The sequence below is a fragment of the Peromyscus leucopus genome, chromosome 8b, assembly GCF_004664715.2.
Source record: "Peromyscus leucopus breed LL Stock chromosome 8b, UCI_PerLeu_2.1, whole genome shotgun sequence".
NCBI lineage: Eukaryota > Metazoa > Chordata > Mammalia > Rodentia > Cricetidae > Peromyscus > Peromyscus leucopus.
In genome coordinates, this window is record NC_051086.1 from 70,974,476 (window position 1) to 70,996,284 (window position 21,809).

General features: G+C 45.1%; 1 protein-coding gene and 1 non-coding gene across 3 annotated transcripts in view; both read left to right on the forward strand.

Moving 5' to 3' along the window:
• The window catches only part of Tex14 (testis expressed 14, intercellular bridge forming factor), a 127,094-nt gene that overhangs the window by 60,247 nt on the left and 45,038 nt on the right, over window positions 1-21,809 (forward strand). For both annotated transcript variants that reach the window (XM_037200667.1, XM_028878244.2), the window contains 7 exons: window positions 156-292; window positions 4,927-5,008; window positions 6,851-6,981; window positions 8,011-8,124; window positions 10,107-10,230; window positions 11,846-12,024; window positions 21,625-21,776. In XM_037200667.1, coding sequence (XP_037056562.1) covers window positions 156-292; window positions 4,927-5,008; window positions 6,851-6,981; window positions 8,011-8,124; window positions 10,107-10,230; window positions 11,846-12,024; window positions 21,625-21,776 — 919 coding nt within the window. The remainder of the gene's footprint in view (window positions 1-155; window positions 293-4,926; window positions 5,009-6,850; window positions 6,982-8,010; window positions 8,125-10,106; window positions 10,231-11,845; window positions 12,025-21,624; window positions 21,777-21,809) is intronic.
• Window positions 2,114-2,217, forward strand: LOC114699302. Its single transcript, XR_003735508.1, has one exon. It is a non-coding gene; the product is annotated as a U6 spliceosomal RNA (small nuclear RNA).

Here is a 21,809-nt window from a genome sequence, read left to right on the forward strand (position 1 = left end):
TGAAAACATTCCATGTCTGTAGAAAATCACCAGGGTCTTTCCCTTTCCAGAGATTCCCTGTTGAGAGCTCTCAGCAACTCAGACCATTCATCTGCATGCTGAAGCCTCCATCCCCTCCCACTGTCAGCCCTGAGTGTCTCTGCTGTGTGTTGCAGGTGGTGGAGTTCATGCAGCGCTGCACTTCACATATGAAGGCTATCATCCAGGGTTTCTCCTATGACCTCCTGAAGAAGATCGACTCCCCTCAGCGTCTCATCTGCAGCCCACCGTGGTTTGGTAGCCTCATCCAGGGGTGAGCACAGTTTTGAACCACTTCAGCCCTCCTGGTGGGAGCCTCCTGGGTCTTTAGCAGCATAACAGGTTGAAGCAGGGAGGGGGAAGCCTGTCACTGCTGAATTGCTAATTAGATAGGACCTATAGTATTTCCAAGAGCAGAATTAGAGCAGTCACATCTTCCTCCTCTTCCTCCTGCTTCCTCCTCCTCCTCCCTTTTTTTTGCTGGTTTTTTGAGTCATAGTCTCTCTACATAGTCCTGACTGTCTTGGAATTCATTGTTCAGACCAAACCTTGAACTCAGAGATCAGCCTGCCCCCTTTTGAGTGCTGAGATTAAAGGTATGTGCCACCACATCTGGCAGCAGAATAGTTTTCATTGAGTCTGAGTTGAAACTGCTGAAGCATCAGCTGAGCATCCGTTGCATGCATGACACAGTACCAAGCTCTTAAAAACTAAAGAAATAGAAGGCACTGCTATTGTAAAACTTGAGATGATGTGTAGATGAATTTCTAAACAGTCTTAATAAATGAAAAACACGGAGCCAGATACAGGGTTGAAAGCCTTAGAGAGATCAGGGAACTAGGGAGAGCCACCAGCCACCCTTACCAACTCTGCAGCTTCCAAATGCACGTTACCTCCTGTCTACCCACGCCTTTATATATATGCCTTGCTGTTCTGCTCTCATTGGCTCTTAGCCCAGCTACCTCACTTTCTTGTCACTGTCTGTCTGTACAGACCTCCACATCTCTGTGGTTGGTACTGGGATTAAAGGCATGTGTCACTACATGTGGCTCTGTTCCCTAGTATGGCCTTGAACACACAGAGACCCTGCCGGCTAAATGATCGGATTAAGGGCGTGTGCTGCCTGACTTTGTTTACTAAAAATGGCTGACCTTTTCTCCCTGATCTCCAAGCAAGCTTTATTTATCAAAGCACAAATAAAATATCACCACATTGATAGAGCCCTGCTATGCAGGTGGTTTGAGTGTAGTAGTGGGAAGAGCAGTGGCTGGATGAGCAGCATTTGTGTCTAGTCCTTGGAGATGTCCCCTGTCCTTTTGTTGGCCAGCAGGTCTCTCTCCTTGGGCTGTATTTTTCTCATCTCTAAAATGAAAAAGTTGTAGAAGATATGCTTTATGATTCTTTCCAACTCTGACCATTGTTTGTATCTATTGATGCATGATGAATCACCTCTCAAATTTAACAACTTGAAATACTAAGTATTTCTGATCTCACACAATTTCTGTGAGTCAGGAAAGAGAAGGGGTTGGGGATGCCATCATCTGAAGGCTTGACTGAATGGGGTTTAGTTCTAAAATGGCACACTAACACGACTGGCACATTGTTGCTGGGGTTGGATCCCTAGTGGCTGCTTGAATGTCCTCAAAGTTCCCCCGGAACCACTGATCCAAAAGAAAGCAGGGCAAAAGTCAGGGTAGATCTTACTTTGGAGATGACTCTCTATTGTTATTATGTCTTATTGTATGTGTGTGTGCATGTGCATGTGTGTGTGCAAGTACCCATTTGTGCACATGCCATCATGCTTGAGTGGAGATCAAAGGACAACTTGTGGGAGTCAGTTCTCTCTCCTTCATGTGTAACTTGGAGATCAAACTCTGGTCATCAAGCTCAGTGGTGATCACCTTTACCCACCCAGCCATCCCTCCTTTGCCCAAGTAACTGACTCCATTGTTTCTGCAATATCCTACTGAGCTAACAGAGCCGCCTGAAATGACCTGTGAGAGTGTAAATACCTGGAGCTGAGAATCATAGATCCTTCCTCAGAGGGTGTCTATTACACCATCTTCATTTCCATAACAAAAAGTCAATTATAATTGTGTTCATTTTGGCCATACATATACTAAAGTTGGAATACAGAGAAAATTGCTGTGGCCCTTGTGCTAAGATAATATACAAATTAGTGAAGTGTTTGGTATTTTTCTGTGTGGCTGTTGGTAGGAAGAAAACGGGCTGGAGAGATGGCTCAGAGGTTAAGAGCACTGACTGTTCTTCCAGAGGTACTCAGTTCAATTCCCAGCACCCACATGGTGGCTCACAATCGTCTGTAATGAGATCTGGCACCCTCTTCTGTGTACATAATAAACAAACAACAAACAAATAAATAATACCAAAAGAGAGCCATCCACCTTAGTGCCACTTGCTGCTGCTATACACCATCACTGCCTGTTTGTACCCACCATCCTTTGTCATCTCCTCCCCCATAACTCAGGTGGCCACCAGTTTGCCTTGAACTCTGTATCCTCTGTCTCTACCTCCCAAGGGCTGGGGTTACAGACATGTATAACCTTGCCCAGTCTAGTCTTAAACTCACTAGCCTAGAATGGCTTCAAACTTGAGATCTTCTTGCCTCAGCCTCTCAAATGGTGGAATTACAGCTGTGTGCTACCACTGTCAGCTACCTAAAGTCTTTTCTCCTTCTTTTTGTGACAGGGTCTCACGTAGCCCTGGCTGGCCTCAAACTCAATATATTGTAGCTGAAGTTTCCCTGTGTCCCACCTGGCCCGAGGTCAGGACAAATCTCTCTCACCCACCAGTCCTGCAGCTACTTGAACCCAAATAAACACACAGAGGCTTATATTAATTAAAACTGCTCTGCCATTAGCTCAGGCTAACTACTGACTAGCTCTTACACTTAAACTCAGCCCATTTCTGTTAATCTATATGTCACCACATTTTCCGTGACTTCACCTGTGTGCCATTACATGCTGCTCCCTAGACGAAGGCGGGCTGGCGTCTACTCCTCAGTTCTGTTTTTCCTTCCCAGAATTGTCTGCTTATTCTGCCTATACTTCCTGCCTGGCTACTGGCCAGTCAGCATTTTATTTATCAACCAATCAGAGGAACACATTCACAGCATACAGAACATCCCACAACACCCCCCCTTTTCTGTCTAATCAAAAAGGAAGGGTTTAACTTTAACATAGTAAAATTACATATAACAAACAGTTATCAAGCAAGAATTACAGTTACAATATCTAGTCTATTTGTATTTGGCAAAACCAAAGAAAATATTCTATCTATCCTATATTTGTGAGTCTAAAGTTTCATATCTAATTTAACCAAGGAAAATTATAATAATAATTATCTAGTCTTCAACTACATCAAAGACCTCAGAAGGAATATAATATTACCTAGGTAAACAGGACATTGTAAGCAACATATGGAGTGTCTTGGATACCCATCTTTCTCTTTGAAGTAAATTGGTGCTGCCAGGAGCAGACATGTCTCACTGTCCAGAAAGTCTGTTTTAAAACATCTTCTTGGCAAAAATAGCCATTTGGGCAAGAAACTGTTCTTGCCTGGACTGCTTGACAAAATGTTGTAACAACTGGACATGCAGGACCCATAGGAAGGTGAACTTTGCAAGATGAGATGGTCCTTCAGGTTCCTGCTTCGCAGAAGAAACTGCCAGATATTCTACAGGACACAGAGAGAAGCAACTGAGAGACCCTAGGCCCGTGGGCTGAAGAATGGATGCTCCAACTTTGCAGAAGAACTTTGGATGACTGTCCAGGCAGCCAGCTGTCCCTGTCATTCTAGATTTTTGAAAGTTGCTTACAATGTAGAAGATCTCATACCAATCTGGGCTACATAAAAAGACCTTGTCACAAAGTGGGGAAAAAAGGCTAAATAATATCAGCTGCCTTAGTGTGTTTTCTGTTTCTGTGATAAATGTCATAATATCACATAATTTCTTTGATAAATGTCAAAAGCAGTTTGGTGAGGAAAGATTTATCTGGTTTACACTTCCTTGTAGCTTGAGTCCTAATTGGTCTTAATAATGAAAACCTGGAGTTAGATATCCGGGTGAAAGCCAAAAGATCAGAGAAGTAGAGCAGCCACTAGATTTCTTAACTCTAGGAATCCTCAGACTGAAAAGGGCTGAGCTCTTCTCTCTATCCTGCCTTATCACTTCCTCTCTCCGCCCAGCCATGTCACTTCCTGCTTCTTCGTCCCAAGTACTGGGATTAAAGGTGTGCCACCACTGCCTGGCCTCTAGTGTCTAGTTTTGCACCCTGATCTCCAGGCCAGCTTTATTTGTTAGAGCACAAACAAAGTATCACCACACTTCCTGGTCACAGTCCATCACTGAGGGAAATCATGGCAGGAACTCTAACAGGAGCAGTTTTTTTACTGACTTGTTCCCGCTGGCTTGCTTGTTCAGCTTCACTTTTTTTTTTTTTTTTTTTGAGACAGGGTTTCTCTGTGTAGCTTTGTAGCCTGTCCTGGATCTCACTCTGTAGACCAGGTTGGCCTCGAACTCATAGAGATCCACCTGGCTCTGCCTCCCGAGTGCTGGGATTAAAGGCATGCAGCACCACTGCCTGGCCAGCTTCACTTCTTATACAGTGTAGGCCACTTGCCTAGGAATGGCACTACCCACAGTGGGCTGGGCCTTCCTGCAGCAATTACCAATTAAGAGATGACCCACAGACCTGGTCACAGGCCAGTCTGATTTGGAGAGTTCTTTAGTTAATGGTTCTTGTTTACAGGTGACTCTAGGTTTGTGTCAGGTAGATGGCTGAAGCTAATTATGATAACAGTCACACAGTTTTGAAGCCTTGGTTTAGTGTTGATCCTTTGGATATGAATGATAAATTCTTACTTTTTTCTTTTAAATGTTTCTAGGAGCCCAAATAGTTCTCCTAACCGACAGCTCAAACCTGGAATCATTTCTGCCCAAAACATCTACAGTTTTGGCTTTGGGAAGGTAAGAGGTTGCCACTCCTAGCCAAGGTTTGCTGGTCTAGCTAGAGAATCATATGAGCACATCTCTCCACCTCATTCAGCTCTTCTCTTTTTTGGGCGTGGGGTTTGAGGTAGGCTCTCAGACTTGCAGCAGTCCTGCATCTGCTTCCCAGGCTTGGGATTACAGCTGTAAACTACCTTATTCACTCTCTAGAGCAGGCTAAACCTGATGATTTCTCCCCCCACTCTAGAAAAGCAAAGGTCATTCATCCATCCAGCTATGTTCCCCAATGGCCTCTTTCTTTAACTAGCAGATACTATTTGTCCTCAAAACATTCCTCAATTCATTAAAAGCATTTCACATATATTCATTAAACCTGTGGGAGGCAAGGCCATCGGGAAGCAAATCCATAGAGTTGGCACAGCTCTCTGCCTCTCTGTTAAGGGAGAGTGTCTGGGACTTTCGTGAGAATTAAAGAATCTAGGTCCTCTTGCATCCTAAGCAAGTGCTTTGTCTCTGAATTATATATGATACCAGCCCTCAGCTCCTCCCTCCTATCCTCAGAATATTTTTTTTCTTTGCTCTTTTGCATTGTAGGAAAGATACTTCTTAGTGTTCCCGTCATTACTGAAAAATGGTAAACACCATATAGAATTTATTTGAATGGCACCATATGAAGTGTGTAGAAAGTGGTCCATCCCACTGGAGAACATTGCTGGGTGAATGAATGACCTTTGCTTTTCCAGTCTCTATTGTTTCTACCAAGGTGCTTGGGGTGGGGGTAGAGGCAAAAAGAATTTTGGCTTTCCCCCCACCTCCTGTTGATGATGATGGGGGTGAACCCAGGACCTCTGGCATGATATGCAGCTGCTCTACTGTGGAGCTGTATCCACAGCACAGGTATGTTGACTTTTGCTGTACACAGGCCTGGATTCTGGAGAGGTCACGATAGGCCTCTGTCTTTGTTACATTTCTATTGCCATGACAGAACACCATGATCAAGGCAACTTATAAAAGAAAGCATTTCATTTAGGTGCTCATGTTCCAGAAAATTAGAGTCCATGACCTTATGGTAGGGAGCATGGCAACTGGCAAGGTAGGCATGCTGCAGGAGCACTAGCTGAGAGCTCACATCTGGTCCACAGCACAGGGCAGAGAACAGAGCTAACTGGGAATGGAGTGCATTTTTGAAACCTCAGAGCCCACCCCCAGTGACACACCTCCTACAACAAGGCCACACCTCCTAATGCTTCCCAAACAGCTCCAGTAAGTGGGGACCAAATATCAGTTCTCATTTAGACTACAACAGTCCCCTCAGTCCCAGTTACATCATTTCAGGTAAGATGTTGGACTTCTGTCTGCGAACCACCTCAGTAAAAGGGAAAGAATATTACAGAATTCAAATAGTATAAAGTTAATTGTGGATCATGTAGGATCACGCCTATGATGCTACCCTTTAGAAGGATGTGTCATTGTAAAAAGAAATGCCAGAAGCTACATGAGATGGCATACTCCTGTAATCCCAGAACTAAGAGGTGGAGGCGGGGAGATCATGCATTTGAAGTCTGTGTGAGCTACATATTGAGATCTTGTCTCAAAAACAAGTAGTATAGCTGGGCATGTGGTACACTCCTTTAATCCCAACACTTGGAAGGTGAGCAGGCTGATCTCTTTGAGTTTGAGGCTACTGTGGGCTACATAGTGCTAGGCCATGTCTCAAAATTCAGCCAACCCACAACAAAGACAGTACATAGATGTATTTACTAAGTAGTCAGCAGCTCTAAGCCCAAGTGACAAGACTCTGCGGGTATTTTGCTTTCCCAGTTTCTTCCCTCACAATCTGAAGCTGTTCCTTGGTTTCAGTTTTATCTCACTCCAGGGATGCAGCTCACTTATCCAGGATCTCTTCCAGTAATTGGAGAAAAGGAAGTGATTCAAGCTGATGATGAGCCTACCTTTTCTTTCTTCAGTGGCCCCTACATGGTCATGACCAAGTAAGTGGGAGCTGGCCAGTGTCCCCTGGGAAGAGTGGCTTCCTGTGAATTGATAAACTCATAGGTGTTTAAATTAGGGTTTCTCACTGTGTGCATTTTTAGCTGGATGATTCTTTGCTGTGGTCAGACTTGTGCATTGTAAGATGTTCAGGAATGTGCCTGATCTCTGCCCATCTGGGTAACCTTAGCAGCTGTTCATGCCCCCCTCAGTGTGACAAGCAGACTGTATAGACATTACCAAATAGCCTCTATCCAGAGAACAGCTGCTCTGAAAAGGTTCGCATTTCAGTATGCTAACCTTTCTGCTTTCTAAAGAATTAGAGGCAGCAAGATGGGGATTATCTTGCCTCTGAAATGGGCTGTGGCTCTCACCAGCCAAATTCAGGATGATGGCAGTAATAGGATTTGGAGATGACAGAAACCTCTTGGATGTGTTCACTCCTCAGAGACCTAGTCTTTGCGGGGTCAGAAGAGCTGCCCTGGCTTTTAGAGCCTGGACACTTCTTTCCTCCTTCAAAGGAACACACATCTAAAAAGCCTCGGGTGGCTCACAAGGCCCTTGCCCCCTGTTTTTCTGCCCATGCTGTGGATTTGCCGTCAGGCCACTCTCCTGCCCCATCGCTGTTGCTCCTGCCTGTCCTGATGGCCTCTTAACTGCTCTGTTCTCTGATCACAGCCGCCCTGTCCATTTGCCACACTGCTGTCACCACGGTCTAACCTTAGGACATTACTCTCTTCCCTTGAATCCTTCTGTGACCTTTGCCCCACCTAATTCTCCAGGGTGCTTTAGACCCTGGGAGGGGGGAGGAGGGAGGAGGGAGGAGGGAGGACCCAGCCGGCTTAAGGGACAGTAGAGATTCTGTGGTCCGGGTCTGTGGGAAGGAAGGCCGGTTCACGGAAGCAGTGGTCCGGGTCTGTGGGAAGGAAGGCCGGTTCACGGAAGCAGTGGTCCGGGTCTGTGGGAAGGAAGGCCGGTTCACGGAAGCAGTGGCCGCTCAACTCCTCCTTGCACTTCTCCACACCTTTCAGCCTAGTGTGGAACAGGAGCCGAGTCACAGTGAAAGAACTGAACCTCCCCACCCGTCCTCACTGCAGCAGGCTGAGGTTGGCCGACTTGTTGATAGCTGAGCAGGAGCACAGCAGGTAAGAAAGAACCAAGAACAAGACCCACGACAGGGCGGGCGGTGGTGGCACACGCCTTTAATCCCAGCACTCGGGAAGCAGAGGCAGGAGGGTCTCTGAGTTTGAGGCCAGCCTGGTCTACAGAGTGAGTTCCAGGAGAGCCAGGGCCATAATACAGGAAACCCTGTCTTGAAAAAACAAAAACAACAAAAATTGCATATAAAAAGGAGGAGGGATTAATGAATAGTATGAAGAGTGTGGATTGTGATGGTAAGGGCCTCAAGTGTGTCAACTGTCCCCTAAGTCATGTCTTTGCATGAACAGGCTCCAAGACCATCTGGTTTTTCTCCTGTGGCCCCTGAGGCCTGCTCTATTTGGGACACTGTACCCACCAGGAGAGCAAATGCTCTTTCACAGAGCATAGCAGTCCGTGAGATCAGATGTCTGAGAACCACACCTCCACTACTGAGTCTCAGTTCCAAAGGCTTCCTAAAGTTCTAGAGTTCTGTCATTTAGGTCTTGGTGAGTCAGACACTGGATTATTCCACTTAGCCCTGCAGAAGGTGTTTCTAGACAGGTGAAACCCCTGCTTTTGAAGAAGCTAGCCTGAATGACCCACACAATCTGAAAAGACAGGTAGATAGACATGGTGTATGCTTTGACATGAGGCTGAGTAGGTAGGTATGTGACTTTGGACACATTACCTTGACATTAGCTACCTCCTTTTTTTTTTTTCCCTCTAGAACTCACTCTGTAGACCAGGCTGGCCTCGAACTCACAGAGACCCACCAGCCTCTGCTCTGCCCCCCAAGTCCTGGGATTAAAGGCATGTGCCACTGCCCGGCTGGCTGCCTCCTTTCTAGAAATACTCTACCACTGAGCTATATCCCTAACTCTTAATTGATTACTACATTTCTTTTTGTTGTTGTTGTTGTTGCTTGTTTTTTGAGACAGGGTTTCTTTGTGTAGTCACCCTGGCTGTCCTAGAATTGATCTGTAGACCAGACTGGCCTCAAACTCAGAGATCCACCTGCCTCTGCCTCCCAAGTGCTGGGATTAAAGGTGTTCACCACCACTGCCTGGCTTGGTTATTACATTCTAAAGTAAGTAGGAGGATGCATGTCTGAGATGATGTATGCAGCTTATGCAGGGTGTCGCAATTAGGGTTTCTATTGCTGTGACAAAAAACAATGGCCAAAAAAGCAAGCTGAGGAGGAAAGGGTTTATTTAGCTTACACTTCCGTATAGCTGTTCATCATTGAAGGAAGTCAGGACAGGACCTCAAGCAGGGCAGGAGCTGATGCAGAAGCCATGGAGGAATACTGCTACTGGCTTGCTTCACTTGGCTTGCTCAGTCTGCTTTCTTTTTTTTTCTTTTTCCAGCCTGCTTTCTTATAGAACCCAGGACCACCAGCCCAGAGAAGGAACTACCCACAATGGGCTTCTGCCCCCATCCCCCATCAGTCACTAATTAAGATCTACCTTACAGCCAGATCTTACTGAGGCATCTTCTCAACTGAGGTTCCTCCTTCCAGATAACTGTAGTTTGTGTTTCAAGCTGACAGAAGACTAGCCAGCACCCAGAGTATCTGTTTTGTAGGTTTGACAACATTGTTATCATTGTCCCTGATAAACTCTTAAACCTTCAGCGTCTTCCAATCGATGTCTCCCCTTCCAGAACTCATTTTATTTTCTAAGAAAAATGCTGTGTAGAAATTGTATTTTGTGGGCTTTTGTTTTTCTGTGTGTTATTTGTTTTTGAGACAAGATCTCATGTATCCCAGACTGGACTTGAGCTCACTATGTAGTAGAGGTGACCTTGAGCTTGACCTTCTCCTGCCTTCAGCTCCCAAGTGCTGAGATTATATGTTGTGCCTCCATGCCTGGCTTTGAATGGGATTTGTTTAGAATGGGTTCAAATGGCATAAAGGAAAGACTATCACCCGTATTTTTATCATGCTCTCATATGCCCTGTCCCTTATGAAGCTTTTTATCTTGTGTAGCAACCTACGGCACCCTAACCTGCTGCAACTGATGGCTGTATGTTTGTCCCGGGACCTGAAGAAAATTCGCCTGGTTTACGAGCGTATCACAGTCGGCACACTGTTCAGTGTCCTCCATGAACGAGTAAATGGTCTTTCTGTGGATTTCCCCAATTGCTCTCACTCTTCTCCCTGCCCTCTTCCGTGCCGTCTTCACAGAGTTCTCATTTAGAAGATAGATCATTAAATCCTTTTCTTGGATTGCATATGGTGTAACATGCCAGATAAGACTGATAAGCACGTGTTGGAACTAATGGGATTTAATTCTTTTACATTGATTGATCACTTGATTGATTTGTATGTCTTGTCTGTCTGTGTACCATCTCATGCCTATATAGGTCAGAAGACAACTTGTTGGAAAGAGTGTTTTCCTTCCACGGAGGGTTCCAGGGATTGAATTCAGGTCACCAGGCTTGGCAGCAAGCACCTTTACCTCTGAGCCATCTCACTGGTCCTGATACAATAATCTTCATTTCCTTCTTTCATTAAACAGATTTATGGGGGTGGGTACATAACATGCCACAGTTATATGTGTGGAGGTCAGAGGATAACTGTGGACTTGGTTCTCCCCTTCCACCTTTTGTGGGTTCTAAGTAATAAAAGCCGGTCCTCAGACTTACATCACAACTGCTTTACCTGCTGAGCCATCTAGTTGGCCTTGTTTTGTTTTGTATTGAGACAGGCTTAACTATGTAACCCTGACCAGCCTCAAACTCACGACCTTCCCACCACTCAGCCTCCTAAGTGCTGGGATTGCAGATGTGTACCACAATTACTGGCTTCTCAGTCTTGCTTTCTTATCAACCCTTCAGTAGCTCAACAGAGCCAGAAACATATTGATGCAGTTCTAGCTGAGCCATTGGCCACAGGTTCTTTCCCCCTACATTTTACTTGTGCTCTGTCCTGGTTTGTTTATCTTTTTCTTCTCACCTCTCAGATTTCCTTGGGATGGAGGAGTATCTCCGTGATTGACAGATCTTGTGGCTGAGTGTTCTTGGGGCTGGGATATGGCTTCAAGGAGTTCTTTCTCTGTGACCTTATTCTAAATACCATAGCTGAGGGGCTGGAGAGATGGCTCAGTGGTTAAAAGCACTGACAGTTCTTCCAGAGGACCCAGGTTCAATTCCCAACACCCACCTGGCAGCTCACATCTGTCTGTAGCTCCAGTTCCAGGGGATCTGACACCCATGGCAAAACACCAATGCACATAAAGAATAAAATAAAAGTAAATACCATGGCTGGGAGTAAAGAGAGACACCCCTCCCCATGAGTCTCCTTCATCTGATAGGGCTATTGCAACTTGTAGATTCTCTGCAACTTGTAGAGTCCTTTGAGCTGCCAGCTTCTCCCGGCCCCAGAATTGGATAGGGAGGTGCCAGGCAGGTTTACTGGTGGGAGTGAAGGGACCGCCCCTCCCTGGCAGTTTCCCCACATTAAGCTGGAATGCAGATACCAAGTTTAGAGTACTTTCTTCTAATTTGTCAAGATAGAAAGCAGCTTACCTGTAGGCAAGGAGCTGAGGTTTGCAGCCAGGGTCGTGGATCAGTGGAACTACAGATCGGTCACTTAACCTCACTGGCATTTAGGCTCCCCCTCTGCTAAATGAGAATACTGGGAAGTGTGAGGACCAAATGAAGACTTTGGAAATGACACCAGTAGGTCTTTTCTTTTGTTTTTGGAACTTTCTCTCTTGCTTGCAGAGGTCCCAGTTCCCAGTGTTGCACATGGAAGTGATCGTGCACTTACTGCTCCAGATCGCTGATGCCTTGATATACCTGCATTCCCGAGGCTTTGTCCACCGCTCCCTTAGCTCCTACGCTGTCCACATTGTCTCTGCAGGAGAAGCAAGGCTGACCAACCTGGAATATATGATGGAAAGGTAGGTATAGCCTCCAGTGTAGCTTCTTTCTGAAGAGGGACTCCCTGGGGGACCTTTGTTATAGCGCTGAAATCTAATCTGTTCAGGTTTCATAATTGGTGGGAAAACTGTCTGTCAGCACAGAAAGATTTACCAAATGCAAAGGCTATATATAGACTGCTCAAAAATGTGTTTTACATTGTGTGTGCATTTGTGTGTATGTGTGTAAGAGAGCGAGAGCGAGAAAGGGAGGAGGTGGTAGGGGGAGGGGGAGGGCAACTTATGGTACTTTCCTTCCACCATGTGGGTCCTGAGGATGAAATCCAGGTCATCAGGCTTGCTCTCGGGAACTTTCCCATTGAAGCCTCTCACCAGTCCTCCTTTTTGTTTTCTGAGATGGGGTCTTGTGTGTAGCTCAGTAGTATGTAGTTCAGGCTGGACCTGAGTTCACAGTCCTCTTTCCTCTGCTTTTCAAGAGCTATTGGAGGTATGTGTTGCCACATCTGGCTGTGAAGTTACTTCTGCTTAGGGTAGTCTCATTTTTATAAACATGTAACATGCGTGTATTAACCAATGTATATCATAGCCTCTTTGCACTCTAAAATTTTCCACTTGGTACAACAGAGTTGTATTATCTTTTGGGTTTTTGAGATAGGATTTCTCTGTTTAGCTCTGGCTGTCCTGGAACTCCACCTATGCTCTCGGTAGACAGACAGCCTTAGAGAACTTCTTGCCTCTGCCTTCAGAGTGCTGGAATAAAAGGTGTGTGCCACCGCCCTGGGCAGAGTTGTATGTTCTTACCTTGTAATCTGTTATGTGTGTTGAAAGGGACCTTGTTATACATTTCTCCCATTAGTGGCCAGCCACCCTTAAGGCTTCAGCTGCCCACTGCATTCTTTTCATTGCTAGTCAGGGAGTAAGAGAAAGCATAGAGGGCACGTAGTCAGATTTGGGGCTAACCCGAAGTGGGCACATCACAGCTTCCCACTTGGCTCTGGGCCAGAGCCAATTGCCTTCTTATTGAATGGAGGCTTGGAAATGTACCTTAGCTATAGAAGAGAGGAGGTAATGGGCACCAGTGAGCCTTATCTCCAGTCTTATCTTCTGCTGAATAACAAAAGCACACTGTGCCTTCAAGGGACCCAAGCACTGTGGGAGAGACTTAAAACAGCTCCCTTATTCAAACACTGGTAGTTGGGCTTAGTTTTCTACTGGGCTGAGGCCAGAGACTGACTCTAGAGGCAGAGGGCCTCTGCTGTACATCCTCAATGCCATCCACAGCTCTGGGCCCTTGGCACCACGTTGGTTCTGTTCTGGACACTGCTCTTAGCCACTGGACAGACTCTGCTCACTTACACCTTCTTTCTTTGTCCGCTCACCTCCCATACCTGGTGCTGTGCTTCTGATTTGCAGCATGATTTTGCTGCTTACATTCCCCAGTAATTTACTGCTGTCACTAAATGCAAAGCTCAGTGAGGACAGAAATTTGTTTTTATTCTCTGCTGGCTCCCAGATGCTGAGAACAGGCCCTGACTCCTGGGCACTCAGTGGGAATGAAACAAAGTTTCTTACCTTCCTATGCACCAGTGGGTCTTGGGCTCTGTCTTAAAGGAGGGCAGGGGCTAGCTTGTGCTCGGTCCCGAGGACCTTGGTAAGGACTCTGAATTTTACCCTAACCATTGAGATACTGTGGGACATGTTTTTAGAGTATTAGAGTATCATAGATGATTTATGGGTTAAGAATCTCTATGGCTCTTGTGTGTGAAGGGCCTGTGAGAACAAGAGAGAGACAAGCGATCAGAGAGGGCGTGACTGGAAGCTGCTGGAGTTTTCTATGAAGTAGCAACAGAGGTCAGGTGGCAGTTGTCAGGCAAGCCTCAGGTTTGTTCTTTCTCAATCCTAGTTCAAACCCTTCAGGGTGGACCAGTGAGATAGCTCAGCAAGTTAAAGAGCCTGACACCCTGAGCAGGAGCCCCAGCACCCATGGTGGAAGCTGTCTCTCCCCTGCCCACCCCAGACAAGATTTTTCTGTGTAGCTCTGGTTATCCTGGAACTCACTCTGTAGACCAGGCTGGGCTCAAACTCAGAGATCCACCTGGCTCTGCCTCCTGAGTGCTGGGATAAAAGGTGTGCGGCACCACCACCTGGCTGTGAAAGTTGTCTTTTGATACCACCACATGCACACGCATGCACGTACACACAAAACAAACCAAATAAACAAAAACTTTCAAAGGCTCCTTATTGCCTGCAAGAATAGATTCAGACAATGTTTGAAGTACGGAAGTCATCCTAAATGTGCACACTTCCTAGGAGGGGCTCTGATAATATTGCACTGTCATCCTTACCCACTTCTACATGGTTAGTTTTATTTACCTTTTTGAGACAGTCTCAAGTAGCCCAGGCTAGCCTCACACGTACTAGATAGTCAAGAATGGCCTTGAACTCTTGATCCTTTTGCCGCTACCTCTCAAGTGCTGGGGGTATAGGCCTTTGCTGCAGTTCTAGACACTTGCTGGTTATTTGAACTCACTATCAGTCTATTCCCTTTCTGTGTTGCTCACCATATCTGCCATATCTAGTGTGCTTTGTATATACTTACTCTCCACACTTGCAGTTTTCTTTTCTTTTTAATAGTTATCATTTTGGTTTTTCGAGACATGGTTTCTTTTGTAGCCTTTGGCTGTCTTGGAACTCTATCTGTAAAACAAGCTGGCCTTGAATTCACAGAGATCCGCCTGCCTCTGCCCTCTGAGTGCTAAGATTAAAGGTGTGCACCATCACTGCCTGGCTAAAAACTTATATTATTATTATTATTATTAGTGAGGAAGGGTTTTCTTTTTAAAATTTTGTTATGTACATAGTGTTCTGGCTAAAAATTTTATTATTATTATTATTATTATTATTATTATTGAGGAAGGGTTTTCTTTTTCCTTATTGTGTACATAGTGTTCTGCCTGCAGGCCAAAGAGGGTACCAGATGTCATAACAGATGGTTGTGAGCCACGATGTAGTTGCTGGGAATTGAACTCAGGACCTCTGGAAGAGCAGCCAGTGATCTTAACCGCTGAGCCATGTCTCCAGCCCCCTAAAAATTATTTTTAAAGTATATGTATATGTGTGTAGGTATGTGCACATGTGTGTAACTGCCTCAAAAGGACAACAGTATCAGATCCCCTTGGAGCTGTAGTTATGATGGTTGTGAACAACCCAACATGGTTGCTAGGAACTGAACTGGGGTCCTTTGAAAGACCAGTGTGTGCTTTTAACCATTGAGCCATGTCTTTAGTACCATTTGTTTTTGGTCTTTTTTACCACTAAGTCTTGCTATGTAACTCTGGTTGGGCTGGAATCCATTGTGTAGTCTTGGCTGGCCTCAGATTTGGGACAGTCCTGCTACCTCTGCCCCCTGAGTGTTGAGATTACAGTCATGCCCAGATCAAATATTTTTTTGAGACAGGGTTTCTCTGTGCAGCTCTGGCTGTCCTGGAACTCACTCTGTAGACCAGGCTGGCCTGGAACTCACAAGAGATCCACCTGCCTCTGCCTCCCAAGTGCTGGGATTAAAGTCAAGCACCACCACTGCCTAGCTCCCAGATCTAATTTTCAGAACATGTGTTTGTGTATGTGTGCATGTGCATGAGGAGACCAGAGGTCAGCATCATGTGTCTTCTTCAGTTGCTCTCTACCCCAGGGTCCTCTTGTCTCTGGATTCCCAGCACTGAGATTGTAGAGAGGCTGGGAGCCTCGGTCTTCCCCAACAGGAAATTCTCAGCACTCAGTGATAAAAGACAGACTTATTTTATTAGCACACAGCAGTATCCTGTAGCCATTGCTTAAAGAGGCCTATCCCCATCAGAAATATTTCATGGTTTATATAAGATTAGGTCTTGTCATGATCTTTGACCATTATCTTTTGTCTCCACTCCAAAGGAGAACCCTCCCCCCAGCTAATCAAGTTTTATAGAAGCTGAAATTTGCAAGGTTTTACTTAAGACAGTTTTATCTTTAGCAAACAGGACTTTCTATCTAAGCAGATGTTGGTGTTGGTCACTTTTTAAGAGAGATGAGCAGATGTCACCCTTTCCAGAAAATAAGAATGGGCAAGCAGGTTCACAAAGCAGAAGCCAGCAGTTCAGTGTTAGCTCTGTTGTCTCAGATCAGAGGTAATTTTTTATTCCAATGTAACCTCATAGTTAATATTAAAGCTTTCTATTCTTCTTTCCTTCACTTCTCCCCTTTGGAGGTGATTAATTTCATATAAGGCTCCAATTTTATAATTCTGCTTCATCCAGGGTCCATCTGCTGTGTTACTAAGTAGGGGACTAAGAAGTCATCACCATTTGTAACTTTATAGCTCTTATACAGGATTGAATGAACTGGAGCAGATAGAGTGTAGGGTCCAAATGACAGACTCAGAATGACCATGCTAAAGGCATCAGCTGAAATTTCTGATTCCAGGAATCCAAGGAGTGTTTTTAGTGCTTCTCTTTTTCCGGCTGTTCCCTTTAGCTGTTTAACCGTTACATCTCTGCCTGCTCCTAATTTATTAGCACAGCAGCAGCAGTCTTTGTTTAAGAATCCCCCCTTAAACAGATCCTTTGTTCTCTGCTGTTGGTAGATTTAGACCTCTTCTGGAAGATGGCTTCTGCAAGGGAATCTACTTGGTCCTGTGTTGTTCTTACTGCTTCACTTATGTGTTCCCTGTCCTTTATAGCCTGGTTAGACAGATCTTTGCAGTGTATTTCTAAAGATGCGATTCCTCTGACCCCCCCAGGCCCACTGCTAGAGGGATGAGAATAAAAGCGCTTGTAAGCCTGCCATGGGCTTGTACCTATGGTAAGGTAGGGGATTCATTACCTTAAGCTATCTTAGCTCATGGATTTATATAAACCAGAGTATGAAGCCCCATCCACTTAGGAGGGAGGCACTGGTGGACCAAGTTCTTCGAGTACCCAGGACCACCACCCTAGTTGTGGCAGCACCCACAGTGAGCTGGGCCTTCCTCCATCACGTTTCAACCAGGAAAATGTCCCATACCCATAGGCCAGTCTGGTGGGGCATTTTCTCAATTTAGGTTCCCTCTTCTCAAATGACTCTAGCTTGTGGCAAGTTGACAATAAATACCCAGGGTAGTTGTGTTCACTCAGTATTTGCTGCATGATTGGATGAATCTAGATGAAAAGAACACTTAACAGTACAAAAATCAGGGTTAACTACTTGGGCTCTATAATCCAGGCAGCTAAAGTTTTGGATGTTTTGCTTGATAATACTACCAGACTTCAAAGGCTGACACAAATGAAATCATTAGTTAAGAGTGCCATCTGCTGTTGAGAAGACAGCATAACAGTTTATTCTGGTTTTGTACTCCCATAGAAATAGGACTCCTGAAGTGGAACGCAGTTTGGAGGTTGCCTGGCCCAACCCTAACCTTCCCACCTTTATTTTAAAATTATGGTGCTGGGGACCAATCCCAGGGCTGCATGTATGCTAGGTAGGTGTGGTGATATATTGTGTCCCCCAATATATTGTGCACCCTAATAAACTTACCTGGGGTCATAGAACAGAACAGTCACTAGATAGACATAGAGGCCAGAAAATGGTGTCACACACACACCTTCAATCCTAGCATTCTGGAGGCAGAGATCTCTGTGATTTCAAGGCCACACTGGAAACTGAGCCAGGCATGGTGGCACACACCTTTAATCCCAGGAAGTGATGGCAGGAAGCAGAAAGGTATGTAAGGTGTGAAAACCAGGAACTAGAGGCTTTTTAAGGTTTTCGGCTTTTGAGCAGCAGTTGAGCTGAGAACCATTCGGATGAGGACTCAGAGGCTTCCATTCTGAGGAAATAGGATCAGCTGAGAAGTTGGCCAAGAGGTTAGCTGTGGCCTGTTCTGCTTCTCTGATCTTTCAGTATTCACCCCAGTACCTGGCTCTGGGTTTGTTTTTATTAATAAGACCATTTGAAATTCGTGTTACAGGTAGGCAATGCACACTAAGCTACAGCCTCAGCCTAGCCCTGTCCTTTTTATACAGGAAAGTGAGGTCCAGAAGGGTGAAGGGATGGTGTCCAGGCACCCAGCCAGTTGATTAATGGCATAACTGAATGGAGCCAGATGGTAGGAAATGCCCCTAGGCCACAGGCAGGATAGGCTGGTGGTTAGTGCAGGAAGATCAGCTTGGAGGCACTAGGACGGAGCTGGGGGGGCCCGCAATAGAAAGATGGGCAACACATTGAGGAGCTGGTGTTAACAGTTGCCGGGGTGGGGTTGGGGTGGAAGGAAGAAGAAGGAGAGAGTGTAAGCGGCAGCTAAGGTTGATGAGGAACATACTGGGCATGGTAGAAGTAGTGTGAGATTTGGGCTTGCTGACCTCAGATGAACTTCAGGCAGAAATGGCAATCCGGAAGTCATCATAGCCGCAACAGTACACCTTTCCTTGTAACATAAGTTTGCAGATAGCTTTCAACTCTGCATTTGTTTTGGATAACACTCTGCTTGGGCTCATTGGTTTGTTTAACGTCCTTGTCAACATTTCATCTCCTGGCATAAAAGTGGTGTGGCAGTTTTTTCTGCTCTCAATTCCTCAATTGCATCTTTAGAGCGGACACCACTTGACCTGCAAGTGGTGTCACATAACTACACCCAAATGTAATTTTAACACGGCACCCCGAGAATGCCACTGCCCACAGTGACAGTCCACATAGAAGGGGCCATCCTCAGCACCATCCCAGCCCTTTTCCTTGTTGGCATGGAATTCAAGGCCTCCCATACAGTAAATGAGCACTTGAGCTATATCCCAGTCCTCCCATACAGCTTCAGAGAAAGAAGAAAGGCTGTAAGAGAAGAAAGTAAGAACAAAAAGAAAGGATTTGAATTCTGCTTATGCCTTGTCCCTTGTTAGGACCTTCACTAAGCCAGAGAAGCCTGTGGTTCCTTTGGAGAAATGCACAGCTTGAAGAAAGAAACATGGTAGTTTCCCAAAATATATTACAAACAATAGAAAACCCATTGCCTTTTGGGGGATAGCTGAGGAAGAGCACTTGTCTAGCATGCATGAGCATCCCCAGTACTCCCTTAAAACAAAACCACAACTAAAAAAGGCCTATTGACTTTTTGTGGTGTTAATGTAATTTATGTTAATTTAATGTATAATTATATGGTGAATATTCCAAATTTGTACATTAAATATATAAATATTTGTGTATTAAGTGTGTGCATATCACAATACACAGTTCCCCAGTTTATCATTCAGTGATACAAATGAAAATCCAGGATCATATTTTCTAATTCTTGGCTTCCTGACCTCAGTGCTCTCTGTCAAAGGCCCTGCTGGATGGGCTGGGAGCTGTGGAGGTAGATCTGGGAGGAATTGGGGAGAGTAGATAAATATGATAAAAAAATTACAATGTATAAAATTCTCAAGGAATTAATTCAGATATCATTAAAAATTCCCACTGATAGAAACTTCAATCTTAGAAGCCCATCCTAGCTTCTGAAATCTGTGCTTATGCCAGACCAGCAAAGAACTTGTATTTGAGACAGAGTCTCACTGTGTTCCTGGTTGGCCTGAACTTGCTCTGTAGACCAGGGTGGGATTGCACTCACAGAGATTTGCTGCCTCGGACTCCCAAGTATTGGGATGTCTTAGTTAATTTTCTGTTGCTGTGACAAAGCACCATAACCAAGGCAATTTAGAAATGGAATTGTTTAGTTGGCTTCAGTTCCAGAGGATTGGAGTCCGTGATGGAGGAACAAAGTCATGCAGCAGCCACACTGAGAGCTCATGTCTTAATCCACAGTAGGAGGCAGAGAGAGCTCTGGGAAGTATGCCAGAACCTCCCAACTAGTCCACACCTCCCAATCCTTCCCTAACAGTTCCACCAGCTTGCGGACCAAGCGTTCAAACGTGAGCCTGTGGGGGCCGTTCTCACTCTCATCACCACCTATATTCCCTATGTGGGAATATAGGCAAGGCATGTGTCATCACCTATAGCCTTCTCACCTTTAATAACAGTTTTCAAAATGTTTTTATTGTATGTGTTTGAGCATTTTGCCTGCATGTATGTATATATGTGTGTCATGTGCATGCCTGGTGTCCACAGACACCAGAAGAGGGATTTGGACTCCCTGGAACTAGAGTTATAGGCAGTTGTGACCCACCATGTGCTGGGAACTTAACCCAGGTCCTTTGCTCTACCTCCAAGGTACTTAGATTATAGGTATGTGAGTGCTGGAGCATGAACTCAGGGCCTCATAACACACTATGCAGGCACTCTGCCAACTAAGCTACATCCCCAGCCCCAGAATAACTTAGCTGCTAATTACTGCTAATTCAGTGAGCAGTCATCAAACCTTTACCAAGTGCCTGCCATTGTGGCCATATTATTTCTTACTTGGTGGGATGAGTACTTTATGCCCCACAGAGTGTTGCCACATCCATAATTTCATCTGATTAACATGACAACAATGGGTATTCAGTACTGATTTCACTTCACCCCGAGGCCTCTTGTTGGCCTAGGAGACATTTATGATAGTCTGACTTGGCTCTTAAGGTGTTTAGTTGAGCAGATAAATTATTTATGCAAATCAGGGAACTTTGATGAACTATAGAGTTCATTCCCCAGAGAACATGAGTTCAGAACAAAAGCAGTCATGGGCTGGGCATGGTGGTGCATGCTTTTAATCCCAGCACTCAGGGGGCAGAGGCAGGTGGATCTCTGTGAGTTTTATGCCATAGGATAAAGGCTCTTGATGCTAAGCCTGACAACCTGAGGTCGACCCCTGGGTTCCACATGGTGGGAAGAGAGGGCTAATTCTCACAGATCATCCTCTTATCTCCACATGCGCAGTCTAGTACACGCACATATACACATACACACAGTAAATAAATGTAATGAAATATATTTTTAAAATGATAAAGTAGTGGTAGTGGTGCATGCATTTAATCCCAGCACTTGGGAGGCAGAGGCAGGTGGACCTCTGTGAGTTCAAGGCCAACCTGGTCTACAGAGTGAGTTCTAGGACAGCCAGAGATGCTGTTACACAGAGAAACCCTACTTTGAAAAACCAAAAAAGAAAAAAATATATAGCTACTATATATATGTGTTTGTATAAATAGCTACTATATATGTATATATACATGTATATGTATCTATATATATATATAGCTACTCTCAGAGAGATGAATACAAGATATAATAAACAACAACAAATTTAAGTAATAACTATTCTGCAGTTAATGAAACAGTACTACTTTTAAAGTAGTTGATCAGGGAAGGGCTTCTTAAGGAGGCAACTTTCAAATTAATGTCTTGGTCACAAGAAACAGCCAGTCACTGAGCATGCCAGGGAGAAGGAACTACTCATGTAGTGTGGAAGTGGGATGTCTTCCTAGTGCAAGTGAAAGGTGGTGCCTGTGGTTTGAATGGAGTGTGAGTGGGAATGTAGGGTCAGGCAAGCAGGAATGGTAAGGAGTTGTACATATTAGAAGAGCTCCGAGGCAGTGAATGTTAATTCAGTGTCTCCAGGAGATTGATATCTCATAGAAAAATATTCATGTGTGCTGTGTGGTGATCATAATGACTCCTTAAGAGAAATCTGCCTTGTGTTTCCTCCCACAGCCGGGACGATGGTGTACACAGGGACATGACTCGAGTGCCCCTGCCCACCGAGCTCTACAACTGGGCTGCACCAGAAGTGATCTTACAGAAGGCGGCCACTGTGAAGTCAGACATCTACAGTTTTTCCATGATCATACAAGAGATTTTAACAGGTGATCGAGGAGTGCATTCCAAGTTGATCAGAG